The following is a 15,372-nucleotide window of genomic DNA, read 5'->3' on the forward strand; positions in this document are numbered from 1 at the left end:
TTCATCCTAGAGCTCCGCGATTTTTTCGTAATAATTCATTGTGGCAAATTGTGGGTGCAGTCAATAGTTAAAGCCTTCTGTGACCTACAAATGTCCCAGAATCAGTCCTCCGGAAGATCCGGAACACCGGTAAAAGTGGCCAATTCTAAAAGTTCATCCTAGAGCTCCGCGATTTTTTCGTAACCATTCATTCTGGCAAATTGTGGGTGCAATCAATAGTTAAAGCCTTCTGTGACCTACAAATGTCCCAGAAACGGTCCTCCGGAAGATCCGGAACATCCGTAAAATGGCCAATTCTAAAAGTTCATCCTAGAGTTTCGCGATTTTTTTAAAACCATTCATTCTGGCAAATTGTGGGTGCAATCAATAGTTAAAGCCTTCTGGGACCTACAAATGTCCCAGAATCGGTCCTCCGGAAGATCCGGAACACCGCTAAAAGTGTCCAATTCTAAAAGTTCATCCTAGAGCTCCGCGAATTTTTCGTAACCATTCATTCTGGAAAATTGTGGGTGCTATCAATAGGTAAAGTCTTCTGTGACCTTCAAATATCCCAAAAACGGTCCTCCGAAAGATCCGGAACACCGGTAAAAGTGGCCAATTCTAAAAGTTCATCCTAGAGCTCCGCGATTTTTTCGTAACCATTCATTCTGGCAAATTGTGGGTGCAATCAATAGTTAAAGCCTTCTGTGACCTACAAATGTCCCAGAAATGGTCCTCCGGAAGATCCGGAACATCCGTAAAATGGCCAATTCTAAAAGTTCATCCTAGAGTTTCGCGATTTTTTTAAAACCATTCATTCTGACAAATTGTGGGTGCAATCAATAGTAAATATCTTCTGTGATCTCCAAATGCCCCAGAAATGGTTCTTCGGAAGATCCGGAGCATCCGTAAATGGCCAAATCCAAAGGTTCATCCCAGAGCTTCGTGTTTTTTGTAGGCATCCATTCTGGCAAATTGTGGGTCAATCAATAGTGAAAGTCTTCAGTGGCCCCTAAGTGCCCTAGAAACGGTCTTTCGGTAGATCTGAAACATCCGTAAAAATGGCTAATTCCAAAAATTCGTTCCAGAGCTTGGTATTTTTTTCATAATAATATATGGTAAATTGTGGATGCAATCAATAATGAAAATCTTCTGTGACCTCCAAAATGCCACAAAAACGGTCCTCCAGAAGATCTGAGATCTAAAACATCCGTAAAAGTGGACAATTCCAAAACTTCAGCACGGTGATTTTTATCGTAACCTTTCATGCTGGCAAATTAATAGGGAAAGTTTTCTGTGACCTCCAAGTGCTTAAGAAACGGTCCTCCGGAAGATCCAGTTCATTCCTAAAAGTGATCAATTCCAAAATAACATCTCAGAACATCGCGATTTTTTCGTATCCACCTATCCTGGCGAATTGTGTTTGCAATCAATAATAAAATTTTTCGGTACTGTACGGTAATGGTACTCCGGAAGATCCGGAACATCCGTGAATGTGGCCAATTTGAAAAAGAATTCACGGAGGAACTTTCGGATTCATATTTCGTTGAGAATTTCTGGATGAACTTCCGGAAGAAGTTCGGTGGAGCTCCCGAAGCAGCTCCCCGAGGAATTACTTGATAAACTTGGAATGGAATGCCTCTAGGAACTTTCCGAGAGATTACTTGATGAGCTTCCGAAGGGATTACCGAAGGAACTACTGAACGAACTTCCGGAAGAAGTTCTAGAATGACTTCCAGAGGAGCTTCTGCAGAAACTTCGGAGGAATTCAAGGAGGAACGCCGCCACGCCGCCGTCGCTGGCTAATGATGATCTGTTACTGTCATCAGACGAGTTTGTACAATTCCATTTGATTCCACCAATTGATTTGATTTCTTTATATGATTTGACAGATACGTATTTCGACCTTAACAGTAAGGCCGTCTTCAGTGTCTCGTACTTGTTTCGACTTTTATTATTGTCATTGCATATCACGAAGGATTTTCGCTATTGATTGCGTACATAATTCACCCATATGAATGAATACAAAAATTAGCAAAGCTGTGGGATGAACTTTTGGAATTGACCATTTTCACTGGTATTCCTGATTTCCGATGTATCACAACCAAAAATGAATAAACATACGCGATTTCCACACAGACTCTCTAAGAATAATCGAAATTTAATTTTTACATACCTTCTCGGCTATTTTAACCAACCACTGCCGAACAAATTACGCCAAATTTGGGCCTCTCAACCGAATGATGACTTCTCCGCTATGGATGTTTTCGAAATAAAATTTGGAGCTTATTTATAATTCATAATGTGCCAAATTTCCCGGAGAACCGGAGCCGTTAACAATGTAATGTTAATGTCTATAATATCGAATGTGATTAACTTTTGGTAGGTCACAGAGGACTTTCACTATTTACTCCACATATAATTCACCGTTACTACGTAAATGCTAACAAAAATGCTCAGGTCTGGGATCAAATTTTAGGATTAACCTATTTTACGGATGTTTCGATTGTGGTCATTTTGGGCCACAAAAGACTTTCACTATTGATTGCATTATCCATTCGAAGATATAAACAGTTTCGAAATTTGCTTTGAGATGAACTTTTGAATTGGCCACTTTTACGAATGTTTCGGATTTCCCGGAGGGCCGTTTGTGGTCATCTCAGAAGAAGAAACAAATTATTGCGTACACAATTTGCCCGTATGGATGGTTACGAATAAAATAGCAATGCTCTGGAATGATTTTGTGGTAACGGCCCCTTTCGGGAGCATTTGCGGGTCGCAGAAGACTTGCACAATTGATTGCACAGGAAAAAAAACCTCTGAGAAGTATTTTTGAAATTGAACACTTTTACGTATGGTCCGGATCTTTCGGATGACCGTTTCGGGAGCTTTTTGGATCACTGAAGACTTTTACTACTGATTGCATCCATTATTCGTCAGGATGGATGATTACGAAATAATGCGAATCTCGGGGATTACCTTTTGGAATTGAACATTTTACGGATGTTCCGAAAAAATCGCAAAGCTTTGGGATTAACTTTTAGAATTGGCCGTTTTACGGATGTTTCAGATCTTCCAGAGAACCATTTCTGGGGCATTTGGAGGTCACAGAAGACATTTACTATTGATTGCCCCCACAATTTGCCAGAATGAATGGTTACGAAAAAATCGCGGAGCTCTGGGATTAACTTTTAGAATTGGCCACTTTTACGGATGTTTCGAATCTTCCGGAGGACCATTTCTGGGACATTTGTAGGTCACAGAAGACTTTACCTATTGATTGCACCCACAATTTGCCAGAATGAATGGTTTTAACCTTCCGGGACTCGCACCGTTGTAAAAAGTACAACACATTCGAAAAAAGCTCGCTTGTTATTCACAAGAGGGGCGGGACTGCATAGGTGATCCAGGAGTATGCGAGTCCCGGAAGGTTAAAAACATCGCGAAGCTCTAGGATGAACTTTTAGAATTGGCCATTTTACGGATGTTCCGGATCTTCTGGGGGACCATTTCTGGGATATTTGTAAGTCACAGAAGGTTTTAAAACTATTGATTGCCCCCACAATTTGCCAGAATGAATGGTTACCAAAAAAGCGAAGTTCTGGGATGAACTTTTAGAATTGGCCACTTGTACGAATGTTCCGGATCTTCCGGAGGACCTCTCCTAGAACTTTTGTAGGTCGCAGAAGGCTTTACCTATTGATTGCACCCACAATTTGCCAGAATGAATGGTTTTAAAAACATCGCGAAGCTCTAGGATGATCTTTTGGAATTGGCCATTTTACGGATGTTCCGGATCTCCCGGAGGACCATTTCTGAGACATTTGTAGGTCACAGAAGGCTTTAACTATTGATTTGACCCACAATTTGCCAGAATGAATGGTTACGAAGAAATCGCGGAGGTCTAGGATTAACTTTTAGAATTGGCCACTTTTACCTGTGTTCCGGATCCTCCGGAGGACCGTTTCTGGGATATTTGGGGGTCACAGAAGACTTTACTTATTGATAGCATCCACAATTTTCCAGAATGAATGGTTTTAAAAAAATCGCGAAATTCTAGGATGAACTTTTGGAATTGGCCATTTTACGGATGTTCCGGATCTTCCGGAGGACCGTTTCTGGGACATTTTTAGGTCACAGAAGGCTTCAACTATTGATTGCACCCACAATTTGCCAGAATGAATGATTACCAAAAAATCGCGAAGCTCTGGGATGAACTTTTAGAATTGGCCAATTTTACGGATGTTCCGGATCTTCCAGAGGGCTTTCCGATGACCGCCCGAGGGATAAATTTGCCCAGAAATGGCATATACAATATAGCAAATACAGTTAGAATCATCAGAGCACATATTTGCAAGCAATTTTATGTTTCATAACACGCAACTCGGAAATTTGGTGCAAAATCGAGAAGCTCAAACACTACATCTTTAGCACAGGTTCCCCGGGGACTAGAGTGGCCAATTCGAATGGATCACCCCGTGGGCTTGTTATTGGAACCTACAGCTTTCGTTTGGTGCCTGAAGATCGAAAATTGGTTGAAATTTGAGTTTTTGTGATGGAGATGACCAAATGGACCCCAATGCACAATGTGTAACTTTTTTCTAATGCATTAGGAAGGTTAAATTGGCTGATATGCAGAGTACGCTCAACGACCTCGCCTAGCGCAACAAAACCAAAAAGTTGGATGTAAACACGGCGACCCCTTCCAGTTTATTGAAAGCTTCCAATATCTTGGCAACAGGTTAAAGCGATAGCTGCTGAAGCTGAACATCTCACAGGATGGAGATTTTTCAAGTCGACCCTTTGCATCATCGGAGGTGTACAAGACCCGTAAGTAAGTAAATAAGTAAGTAAGATGAAAGTATGTATGTACTTTCTGAAAATATTGTTATTATTGACATTACAAGTACTTAGTTGATAATGGCGTTGACGGAATAGCAGGTCTGAAAAGAAATTGTGTGCAGTCGCATTTCAAATCCGAGTCCCTCGATTCGAAAACTTGCTAAGAAAAAACCTGTTGTTTTTATGTAAGCACTAATAATAGCGGTTTGTAATTATTTGACAAAAATAACTCCACTCGATTTCCTGGAAAATTCTAGATCAGACTAGTAATGTGAGGTTATTAGTAAGCAATTTGAGGAACATGAAGAACGTAGAGTAAACTCAGCATGATTTCAATTCCTAACATCGTACAGTAGACAGAGCTCACATAACACGATTTTTGGCAAAATTTGAGGTCAAATGTGTTGCACATTTGCACCAGAAAGTTCTACGATTTGTGTCAAAATTTCAGCGCAATCCGCCTATACATGGACTTTTTTTCATTGTGCGGCGTGTGCACGATCGAATTATATCTAAATTAGCTGAAAATTTGGGTGGACTCCCATACAAAGCTTGAGAGCAAATCGATAACATGTTTTGATGTTGCGAAATCGCCAATTATGATTACTTAATTTGATATCTTTGGTCGTTTTAACTATTAAAATAACGTAAATCACAAAATTCTTACTGTGACATCAGATTGAAAACTTATTTTGATATTGATTCCGATACCAAAATAAGATTTCGGTTTGATGTCAGATCATACGATTTAGAAATCTACAGCAATATATGAAATCAATCATGCTGCTTCCTATTATGATTTAAATTTGATGTCAAAATCAAAATATGTTTTCTATATGCTCTCATTATGTTTTCAGACTATGCTTGGGCTATTAGAATGACAAATAAAATCGTTTGAGCATAGGGGAGCGAAAAAGACAAAATTTCAATCACTCTATAGTGAATACGTTTTAAGTGTTTTAACCAGTTTTGACTAAAAGCATATCAAGAACTGCATATTATACTCACATTGAAAGGGTGTGAATTCTGCCTGCAGATGAGCACCGCTTTTGCCAGTCCCGGTAAGCCGTTGCTGTTGTTGTTGTTATTATTATTATTTATGCTAACACCGTTGCCGTTGTTGTTGTTGAGATTGATGTTGTTGTTATTTAACAGTGAGTTGTTATTGTTATTTATTTGTTGATTCTGCTGCTGCTGTGACTGTACCAGTGAGTCACGGGTCAATGTGGTCGTCGAAGAGTTATTGTTGCTCACTACAGGAGTTTGCATTCTTACTCCTGGCGCTTTCAGGATGGATAAATACTCATATCTATTGTTTATAATAACCATGACCTGCATAAGAAAAAGAGAATAGAAGAAAAAATTATAATTATTGTTATTTAACTTTCAATTGAAATATTAAACTGGACCGGCTACCAGAAGCTCCCATCAAGATACTTTTGGGTGAATAGAAAATTATTCGATGTCAAGAATGTTGTAATTATATTGATGTAAAGTTCTTACCCCAGAGCACCGTTCAACGGTAGTATTCTAAATTTGCGCGTCAAGTTGAAAGCTCCCTGTAATTGATGGAGGAAAATAAAATAAAATGTACAGCCTGAAAATTCAAATGCAAAGGTATCATAGAAAACTACCATTATAGTATTGATTCTAATACCAAGCCATTCGTTCCATCAACATATGTAGGTCACCTGACACCTTGGAATTACTGGTTGAGAGTCATATTTATCAACTTCAACGGTTGACCCTAACAGAACAACCAGATTTTTTTCAAAACTCTGTGCTATCTATTTCCGTTATTAGCAGGCCGGGAATATCACACTATTAAGTATCCAAACAGAACTGATCATTTTCGATTGGATTCGAACATCGATAAGTAAGATCAACTGTGTACATAAGATAAGTAAATTCCACTGAATCCGGTGACGACCTCGCCACACTCTTGCGGTAGATTTATGCATGCAACGCTCGAGTCGAGGAAAAGAAACCGAAAAGCAAAACATAAACATTCCATCACATTCCGCATAGTAGGGCGGGTGGCGGAACGGCACTTCTGAACGATTCACTTATTCCAAGACAGAGAGCAGTGATAATGGATCCGATCAGCTCTCCCATCAGCTGATGAAGCACACTGTTGTTTTCGTCGTCGTCGTCATCTAATTGTAGCTGACAGTCTCAACATGAAGAGACAGTATGGCGTCTATGGTGGCTCCATGTAACAGATATGGAGGTGCTGAAATGGCCAATGATGGTATAGATGCAATGATTATAACGTTATAAAATCCCTGCTGTATAATGAACAATAAACTTGGATTACAGGGGGTGTAGTCTGAGCAAGTGTATGGTGTACCAAATTATTTTTCTAATACGCCCATGCATTCTTTATGGGTGATCAACTACAAGCAAAATTTTGAATATTTTTTCTACATGCGCATTATTATAGAAAACATAGAAATAGCGATAAATTACTATTATTATTTCAGTGGTCCAAATAAGTATACTTAACTTGAATACCAAACATTTTAAAAATAGGCAGCTGTGGATATACTAACTATAAACGCTAAACTTAGTCGCATTCGCCAATCACTAATGAAGTCATGATGACGGTAAATATATGAACGATGCGAGATATTGACACAGAGCGCGACCGACCGCTAATGATGAAAGCGTTATGAATGGAATGCTTTTATTATGAAAACAGCTGTTCAGTTGTTGCACGAAGTGGTCAGAGTGTGGTGCACAGAAAATATATTTAGTTTAGCTTAAATACTGAAATTCAAATCGTGGAAGGCAATATATCGTTTTATGATTACTTCACCTTACGCGAGCCATATTTAATGTGCTGTGTGTGGAACACTTTTTTAATTCAAATATATCTTTCCTACTAAAATTGCCTATAGATATTGAATTTTCAGAATGATAGATAAATGTATATCAACATTCAAAGTTCACGCACTTACGCATAAGGTTACGTAAATATTAAAAACGCGTTCACGCACTTACCCATGAGGTTACGTAAATATTAAAAAACGTCGGACTGTATATTAAGTGGTTCTTATATCAGGGTGGCCACTGAAATTCGATTTTCAAATTTCCGGGTTTTTTCCCGCTTTTCCCGGTTAATTTTGACAATTTTTCCCGGTTTTTATTTAATTTAAAAAAAAATCAGGGATAGATTTTTTGAACTTTATCTGGCTGTTTTATATTCTTAACCAACCGGAGGTCAGTTTTAAATCGAAGTAACTTGTAACTTGTAACGAACCTTTGAAATAGTTACATTCAATTATCAACAACGTGTTATGCAAAATGCTTTAATCAACAGGCACACTAAAATCGTGCGCTTCGTGGTTATGTAGTTAGTGTCAATTGGGATTTAATCAACATGGTAATGGTAATACCACAATAACACCTAATTACGATGGTTGTATTCTTTTCTTAGTTGCAAAACTTTCGAGCCAATGGACATTGCATGATAGTCTAGTGTGGTTCTTTCTTCTTATACCATAATGTTCACAGAAAGCAGAAAAAACGTATATTATCGTATAGCCAACATATTTTAATGTTCAGCTCTTGGTTTTATTCTATTCAGACCAGTGATGGGAAATGTCAAAAAAATGTCATGGCATTGCTATTACTAATTTCGTAATAACTTTTTCCAAAAGTAATTTACAGTTCGGATTTTTTGATTAACATGTAGTACTTAAAGGGTCCTAGAGCTTTGTCGAACAGATCATTGTTCTTAATACAAAGTGTGAGCCATGACAGCGAGATTAAAAAAATGTCACGGAATGTCATGTCATTAATGTCATCTGACACTAATTCGGCTCTCACGCCGCCAATATCATATTTAGAGAAATTTCCTATTAGAAAAAGTTTTCGGGTCATTTGAGGGCTACTTGTTTATATGGAAAACATAATTGTAAATGACTTGTGAGAAAAGTTATTAGCATCGATATGACATTTCCCGTCACTGATTCAGACTATTTTAATGAATACCTTCCTGAGTAACAGATGAAGCTTTTCAAACTATCGCAAAATTATATGAGACGGGTGCTTAGGACCATCTTTGTCGGTGTGTAGGAAGACGGTGTTTGGCGGCGAAGGATGAACCAGCTCTACGGCGAACCCAGTATCTAGAAGGTAGCTAAAGTCGGAAGGGTACGATGGGCAGGGCATGTTCCAAGAATGTCGGACAACAACCCTCCGATCGGGCAGATACAAGACGGCAGGGAGCACAGCGAGCGATGTTGATTGACCAGGTACAGAACGACTTGGCGAGCGTGGGCGCATTCGAAGATGGCGAGATGCGGCCTCAATCCGTGTATTATGGCGTCAAATTATTAATTCAGTGTTATCTGTTTAGATGTAAGCTAAATAAATTAAATGAATATGAGGATAGACACAATTATCCCTAATGAAATGAATCTAATCAAATCGATGTTTTTAAGTTAGAGAACTTAGCAATGAAGTAAGTGTATAATCGCATCATAGTTATTGGTTTACTAAATATTCACAAAACTATAAAACAATTAATATTAATTCTAACCCAGATTACACCCGAAATCTTTGTTTCCGATCAAGATCATTATTTTGTTTTCTAAAATAGATCTAAGCACAATTGGGACAAAAAAAAATTGATTTGTAATTTAGTCAATTTTACATTTTGAATTTCTAGAATTTTGTTTTTTTTTTCAGTTTTCTATCCATTAAAATAAAATCTTGAATTTATTATTAAAAAGTTTGAACGTTCCCATTCAACATTAGCATATTGCAGCGGTTCTCAACCTGGGGTACATGTACCCCCGAAGGTACCTTCGCTGACCCCAGGGGGTACCTCGGACGAAATTGCGTAATGGCGGACGAACTACAATTCTAATTAAAAAAAACCCAGATTAATCCACCTAGCGGTGTTGATGCCTTTCTCATGCATTATAAAATATATTGAAAGAATAACATTAGAAAGGTCAAAAAAGCTTTTTAGGAGAATAGATCACATTTTTTCGATCATTTTGCATGCTTTTGCATTAGTTAAAATGCATCGCCACCATCTTCGAAAAAAAAATTTTTTTTTGTTTTGAATTTTTTTTTTCCAAGGGGGGACCCTTGGAAAAGATGTTTCAATAATTTCGAAATGCAATGTCCGATCGAGCCAATTTTCAATAGCAAACAATGGGACCGCATTCCCCGTCGAATGCAACTTGTTGCGAGTAAATCGGATAATGCTATGTTCCAAAAAGTGTGTCTACAAAATTTGTACACATACACACATACACACACACATACAGACATCACCTCAGTTCGTCGAGCTGAGTTGATCGGTATATAACACTATGGGTCTCCGGGCCTTCTATCAAAAGTTCTTTTTTGAAGCAATCATATAGCCTTTCGGTACAACTTTGTTGTACGAGAAAGGCAAAACTATTGGTAAAATTTTAATAATTGTATTAATTTATATTCCAAGACTTTGAATTGAACATAATTTGCATAGCAATTAGTAAATTAAAACATATCGAACCATGTCTACCACAACCAACACAGTGTATGAAGGACTGTGGGACGAAAGATCAAAGATATCTTCAAAAACAATCTACTTATATACTTCTTAACTAAAATATTAAATTTGAAGGTTCAGAAGCCTTGAGGCATAAGGCTTTTTTTTCAAAAAGAAATCTTGGTAGCTTATCTTCATCTTCGTAAATCTTCATCTACGCGGTTCGAAAGCATCCTTCCAAGCAAATAATTGAAATATTAAATTTGAAGTTTAGGATTAAGGCTTTTATAAAAATCTTCTACGCGGTTCAAAAGCCTCATTGCTTGGAGAGACTTGGAAACCTCCTTTTGAGAGGCTCAGAATTCTTCTTTCAGCCAGCCCCGTTTCAGGTGGTTTGGAAGCCTCTTTTCGAAAGGGTTGGAAGCACCCTTTCATGTTGCTCGAAAACTCCCTTTAAAGGGGGTCCGAATTCTATCTTCGAGAAGCTTTTAAGCCTATTTTAAAGGCTCAGCATCGTCATTTCAAAAGGCTCAGAAATTCCCCTTTCATTAGGCTCGAAAGCCTCCTTTTAGAGGCCCCTTTAAGAGGGGCTCCAAATTCTTTCAGCCAATCCCCACAAGTGGTTCGGAGGCCTATTTCCAAAATGGTCGCAAACCCAGTTTCAAGAGGCTCAGAAGCCCCTTTTCAAGGGCTCAAGCCCACTTTCAAGAGACTCGAAACCTCCTTTCAAGTTGTTCGAAACTTCCTTTCGAAGGGCTCGGAATTCTTCCTTGGAGAAGCCCACAAGTGGTTCGGAGGCCTATTTTCAAAATGGTCGGAAACCTAGTTTCAGGAGGCTCAGAAGCCCCTTTTTCAAGAGGCTCAGAAGCCCAATTTCAAGAGACTCGGAAACCCCCTTTCAAGTGGTTCGTAAACTTCCTTTCGAAGGGCTCGAAATTCTTCCTTGGAGAAGCTTGGAAGCCTAAGGCTAAGCAACGTTATTTTAAGATGCTCAATGCCTCCTTTCAAGAGACTCGAAAACCGAATTCTTCTTTCAGTCAGCCCCCTTTGAAGTGGTTCGGAAGCCTCTTTTCGGAAGCCCCCTTTCAAAACAGATAGGAAGCCCTCATTCAAGAGGCTCAGATGCCCTTTTTTAAGAGGGTCACAATCCCCCTTTTTCCAGATGGTTTGAAGCCCTCTTTCAAAAGACCCAGAAGCCTCCTTTAAAGAGGATCGGAAGCCTACTATAAAGTGGCTCAGAAACCCAATCAAGGGGCTCGGGTTTCTTTGTTCAAGAAGCTTGGAAGCCTATTTTCAAAAGGCTCAGCAACGGCTGAAAACCACCTTTCGAAGGGGCTCAAATTCTTCTTTCAGTCAGGCCCCTTTCAAGTGGTTCGAAAGCCTCTTTATGAAAGGGTCGGAAGCCTTCTTTCAAGAGGCTCAGAAGCTCACTTTCAAGGGCTCAGAAACCCCCTTTCAAGTGGCTCGAAAACTTCCTTTAGAGGGGCTCGGAATTCTTCCTTCGAGAAGCTAAGAAGCCTACTTTCCAAAGGCTCAGAAATGTCATTTCAAGATGACCAAAGCCTCATTTCAAGAGGCTGGAAAGACCCATTTTAAGAGGCTCAGAAGCCTCCTTTTAAGGGGCTTAGAATCCTGCATTCGAGAGGCTCGGAATCAGTTTAGCCAACTACACGAGTGGCTCGGAAGCCGCTTTTCAAAGGGGTCGGAAGCCCAGTTTCAAGATGCTCAGAAGCCCCCTTTCAAGTGTCTCGGAAATTTTCCTTTCAGTGGCTCAGAATTCTTCTTTCAAGAAGTCATCTTTCAAACGGCTCAGCAACGTCATTTAAAAATTCTCAAAGCCTCCTTTCAAAAGGCTCGAATTATCTCTTTCATGTGGCTTGAAGCCTCCTTTTGAAAGCCTCGGAAACTCCCTTTTGAGGGGCTCGGAATTATTCTTTCGGGTCAGAAACTTCATTTCAAGAAGCTCAAAAGTCTCTTTTCAATAGGTTCGAAAGCACTCTATGAGATAATCTTATGAGTTACGGTTATTAAAATAGGGGGTACCTCAATGAATACAAACACATGAACCTCTCAAGAAAAAGGTTGAGAACCGCTGGCATATTGGAATTATCGAAGTGTTGGGACTTATTTCCCGTGTAACAATTTAAAAACATATTTTAGACTATATCTTTCATCATCATAACCTTTTATTATATTAGGTTGTGGAAAAATACTAAACTTAAGCGAATTACCATTTTTTCAATGATTTGTTCAAACAACTGAGTAATTCTCGCTGAAACCGGGCCACTATTTGCACGAGGCTCTTAAAAATACCCAAATTTATATTCTTTCGAAAGCTTTCGGCGAATATATTAAGGATCCGAGTTAAATTCTTCAGAAAAATGAACCCATCGTTAGTTATACATGAATTAATTTTAATGGACCTCTCGATTTTTGTCAATTCTTGACTCACAAAAACTGTCATAACTCCAACATTTCTCAACCGTTCATAGAAATCAGCATATCGTTGGAAAGAGGAAGAGTGTATCCTAAATTTGCAATAACTAAAATAAAAGCAGCCATATTGAATTTGGCCACTATCTTGTATTTTTTTTTTGAAAACCGATTTTGAATATTAATACATCGATAGAAAGCTTAGCTTATATTGTGCATTGTGTCCGAAAATCTCAGGTGTATGTTTTTTCTATCAAAAGTTATGTACGATTTACCAAATTATATTTTGAAGGGCCATCTGACCAACGAACATTTGTTTTTTTTTTCTTTATTAAGGAGACTTTCAGCCCGAGGCTGGCTCGTCTCCGACCAACGAACATTATTTTTATGGGTAATATCCCGAGCAAAGTTTGAAAACATAAAGAGAGCATATAGAAAACATATTTTGATATAGATATCAAATTGAAATCATAATTTGTTTTCAAATATGAATCATCATGACTGATTACATATTTTGATCTCATTTTGCTGTTGATTTCTAAATTGTATGATCTGACATCAAACTGTGTACTTATTTTGTTATCGAAACCAATATCAAAATTAGTTTTAGATTTGCTCTCATCGATAGCAGAAATAGTTTTCAATTTGATGTCACAGTAGGATTTTTCTGCTGTAGATTTTGATCTTTTAACCGTTAAAACGACCAAAAGGATATCAACCTAAGTTATCAAAATTAGACGATTTCACAACAACAAAATTAGTTATCGATTTGCTCTCAAGCTTTGCTCGGGATGGTACTACGACGTCAGTTCCTTGATTTCATACACTATTCTAAGCCAAATATGTTTCAAAAATGAAAAGCATATCCACAACAGTATTTTATTTGTAGGGCTCAAAAGTTTTGAGCATAACGGAGCCGTGTTCAAGTTATTGCATTAAATAATTCAAGAACTTTTGTATTGGTAAATAGTACATAACTTTTGATAGAAAAAATATACACCTGAGATTTTCGGACACAATGCACAATATAAGCTAAGCTTTCCATCGATGTATTAATATTCAAAATTGGTGGTTGCGAACCTGGCGGAAAAATAGTTTTCAAAAACAAATCCAAGATGGCGGCCAAATTCAATATGGCTGCTTATATTTTTATTATTGCAAATTGAGGATACACTCTTCCTCTTTCCAACGATATGCTGATCTCTATGATCGGTTGAGAATTGTTGGAGTTATGACAGTTTTGGTGAGTCAAGAATTGACAAAAATCGAGGGGTCCATTAATATGATTTCGTGTATAGCTAACGAGGGGTTCTTTTTTCTGAAGAATTTAACTCGGATCCTTAATATACTCGCCGAAAGCTTTCGAAAGAATATAAATTTAGACATTTTTAAGAACCTCGTATAAATAGTGGCCCGGTTTCAGCGAGAATTACCCAACTCTTGAACATGTGTTAAAATAGGTATATATCATTTAATATATCATTTTTTTCGGATACTGTGCAATTGAAAATTACAGAAAAATAAAGAAAGAACCTCGTCTAAAGGTAAGCTTGGACATTGAAAGAATGACTTAAAAATTAATACATTCATTTAAAAGAATTAATATTTGATATTCGGTTCTATGGTTTATGGTTGCCTCATAACATTGTGTAATATATGTCACTCGAAATTGATATGAAATTAAGCTAGTGACAACACAAACTGGATTCAGAAAAAAGATCTAATCAATGATTGTACCTCATGCACACCAGGGACTAAAAGTTAAAAAGCGACTGAGTAATGAACATTAAAGAAACAATCTTTTCCTAATATCAACTTCATAAAAACATAACCTCCCTAACTGGAACATTACGAAACAGTTGCATTTTCATTGTCAAGAGACCAAATAAAAATGTAGCGGGTTCCCGGTCACCTGTGACTGTCACATTATAAGCAGTCATGATGGGAATGTTGCTTTGTTTTGAAATCTAAATGTTTAAATAGTTTCAATAGATCTGTGCAAATAACGATTACTAGTCGATAAAATGATTATATTGTTCCTGGATTTTTATTTTTAATTGCTTATGTTTTCTAGGTATCTCACAAAATTTCCAATATGGCCCAGTGATTAATATGAGTGGAGACTGGATGAAACCTGTGGAGAACTATGACATTCCTTATAACATACGTGAGCCATCACGTATGGACTGGGAAGTCGGAGGTCCCACTGTTCGGGACGGTTCCATAAAATTCTACACAGATGGCTCAAAAATAGGAACACAAACGGGAGCAGGAATCTTCGGCCCTGGGATATCGATCTCAGTGGCAATGGGAAACTATCCAACGGTGTTTCAAGCGGAGATTTTCGCTATAATGAAATGTGCTAATATCTGTGTAGAGAAGAAATATAGATATGCAAATATTTGTATCTTCACAGATAGTTAAGCGGCACTCAAAGCAAAGTAGCTTTAAATGTACATCAAAACTTGTCTGGGACTGCATTATTTCATTGCGAAAAGTGTGCCAAGAGAACTGCGTAAATCTATACTGGGTTCCAGGACACTGTGGCATTGAAGGTAATGAAAAGGCAGACAAGCTTGCAAAACGAGGTTCAAACACACAGTTTATTGGCCCAGAACCTTTCTGTG

General features: G+C 38.1%; 1 protein-coding gene across 13 annotated transcripts in view; it reads right to left on the reverse strand.

Annotated features, from left to right (window-relative positions):
- Positions 1-15,372, reverse strand: part of LOC134202521 (sarcolemmal membrane-associated protein-like) — a 69,006-nt gene that overhangs the window by 14,485 nt on the left and 39,149 nt on the right. For all 13 annotated transcript variants that reach the window (XM_062677521.1, XM_062677526.1, XM_062677530.1 and 10 more), the window contains one exon: positions 5,830-6,153. In XM_062677521.1, the coding sequence (XP_062533505.1) occupies positions 5,830-6,150 (321 nt within the window). In that variant the 5' untranslated portion in view covers positions 6,151-6,153. The remainder of the gene's footprint in view (positions 1-5,829; positions 6,154-15,372) is intronic.

This window comes from Armigeres subalbatus, unplaced genomic scaffold (genome assembly GCF_024139115.2).
Source record: "Armigeres subalbatus isolate Guangzhou_Male unplaced genomic scaffold, GZ_Asu_2 Contig1252, whole genome shotgun sequence".
NCBI classification, from domain to species: domain Eukaryota; kingdom Metazoa; phylum Arthropoda; class Insecta; order Diptera; family Culicidae; genus Armigeres; species Armigeres subalbatus.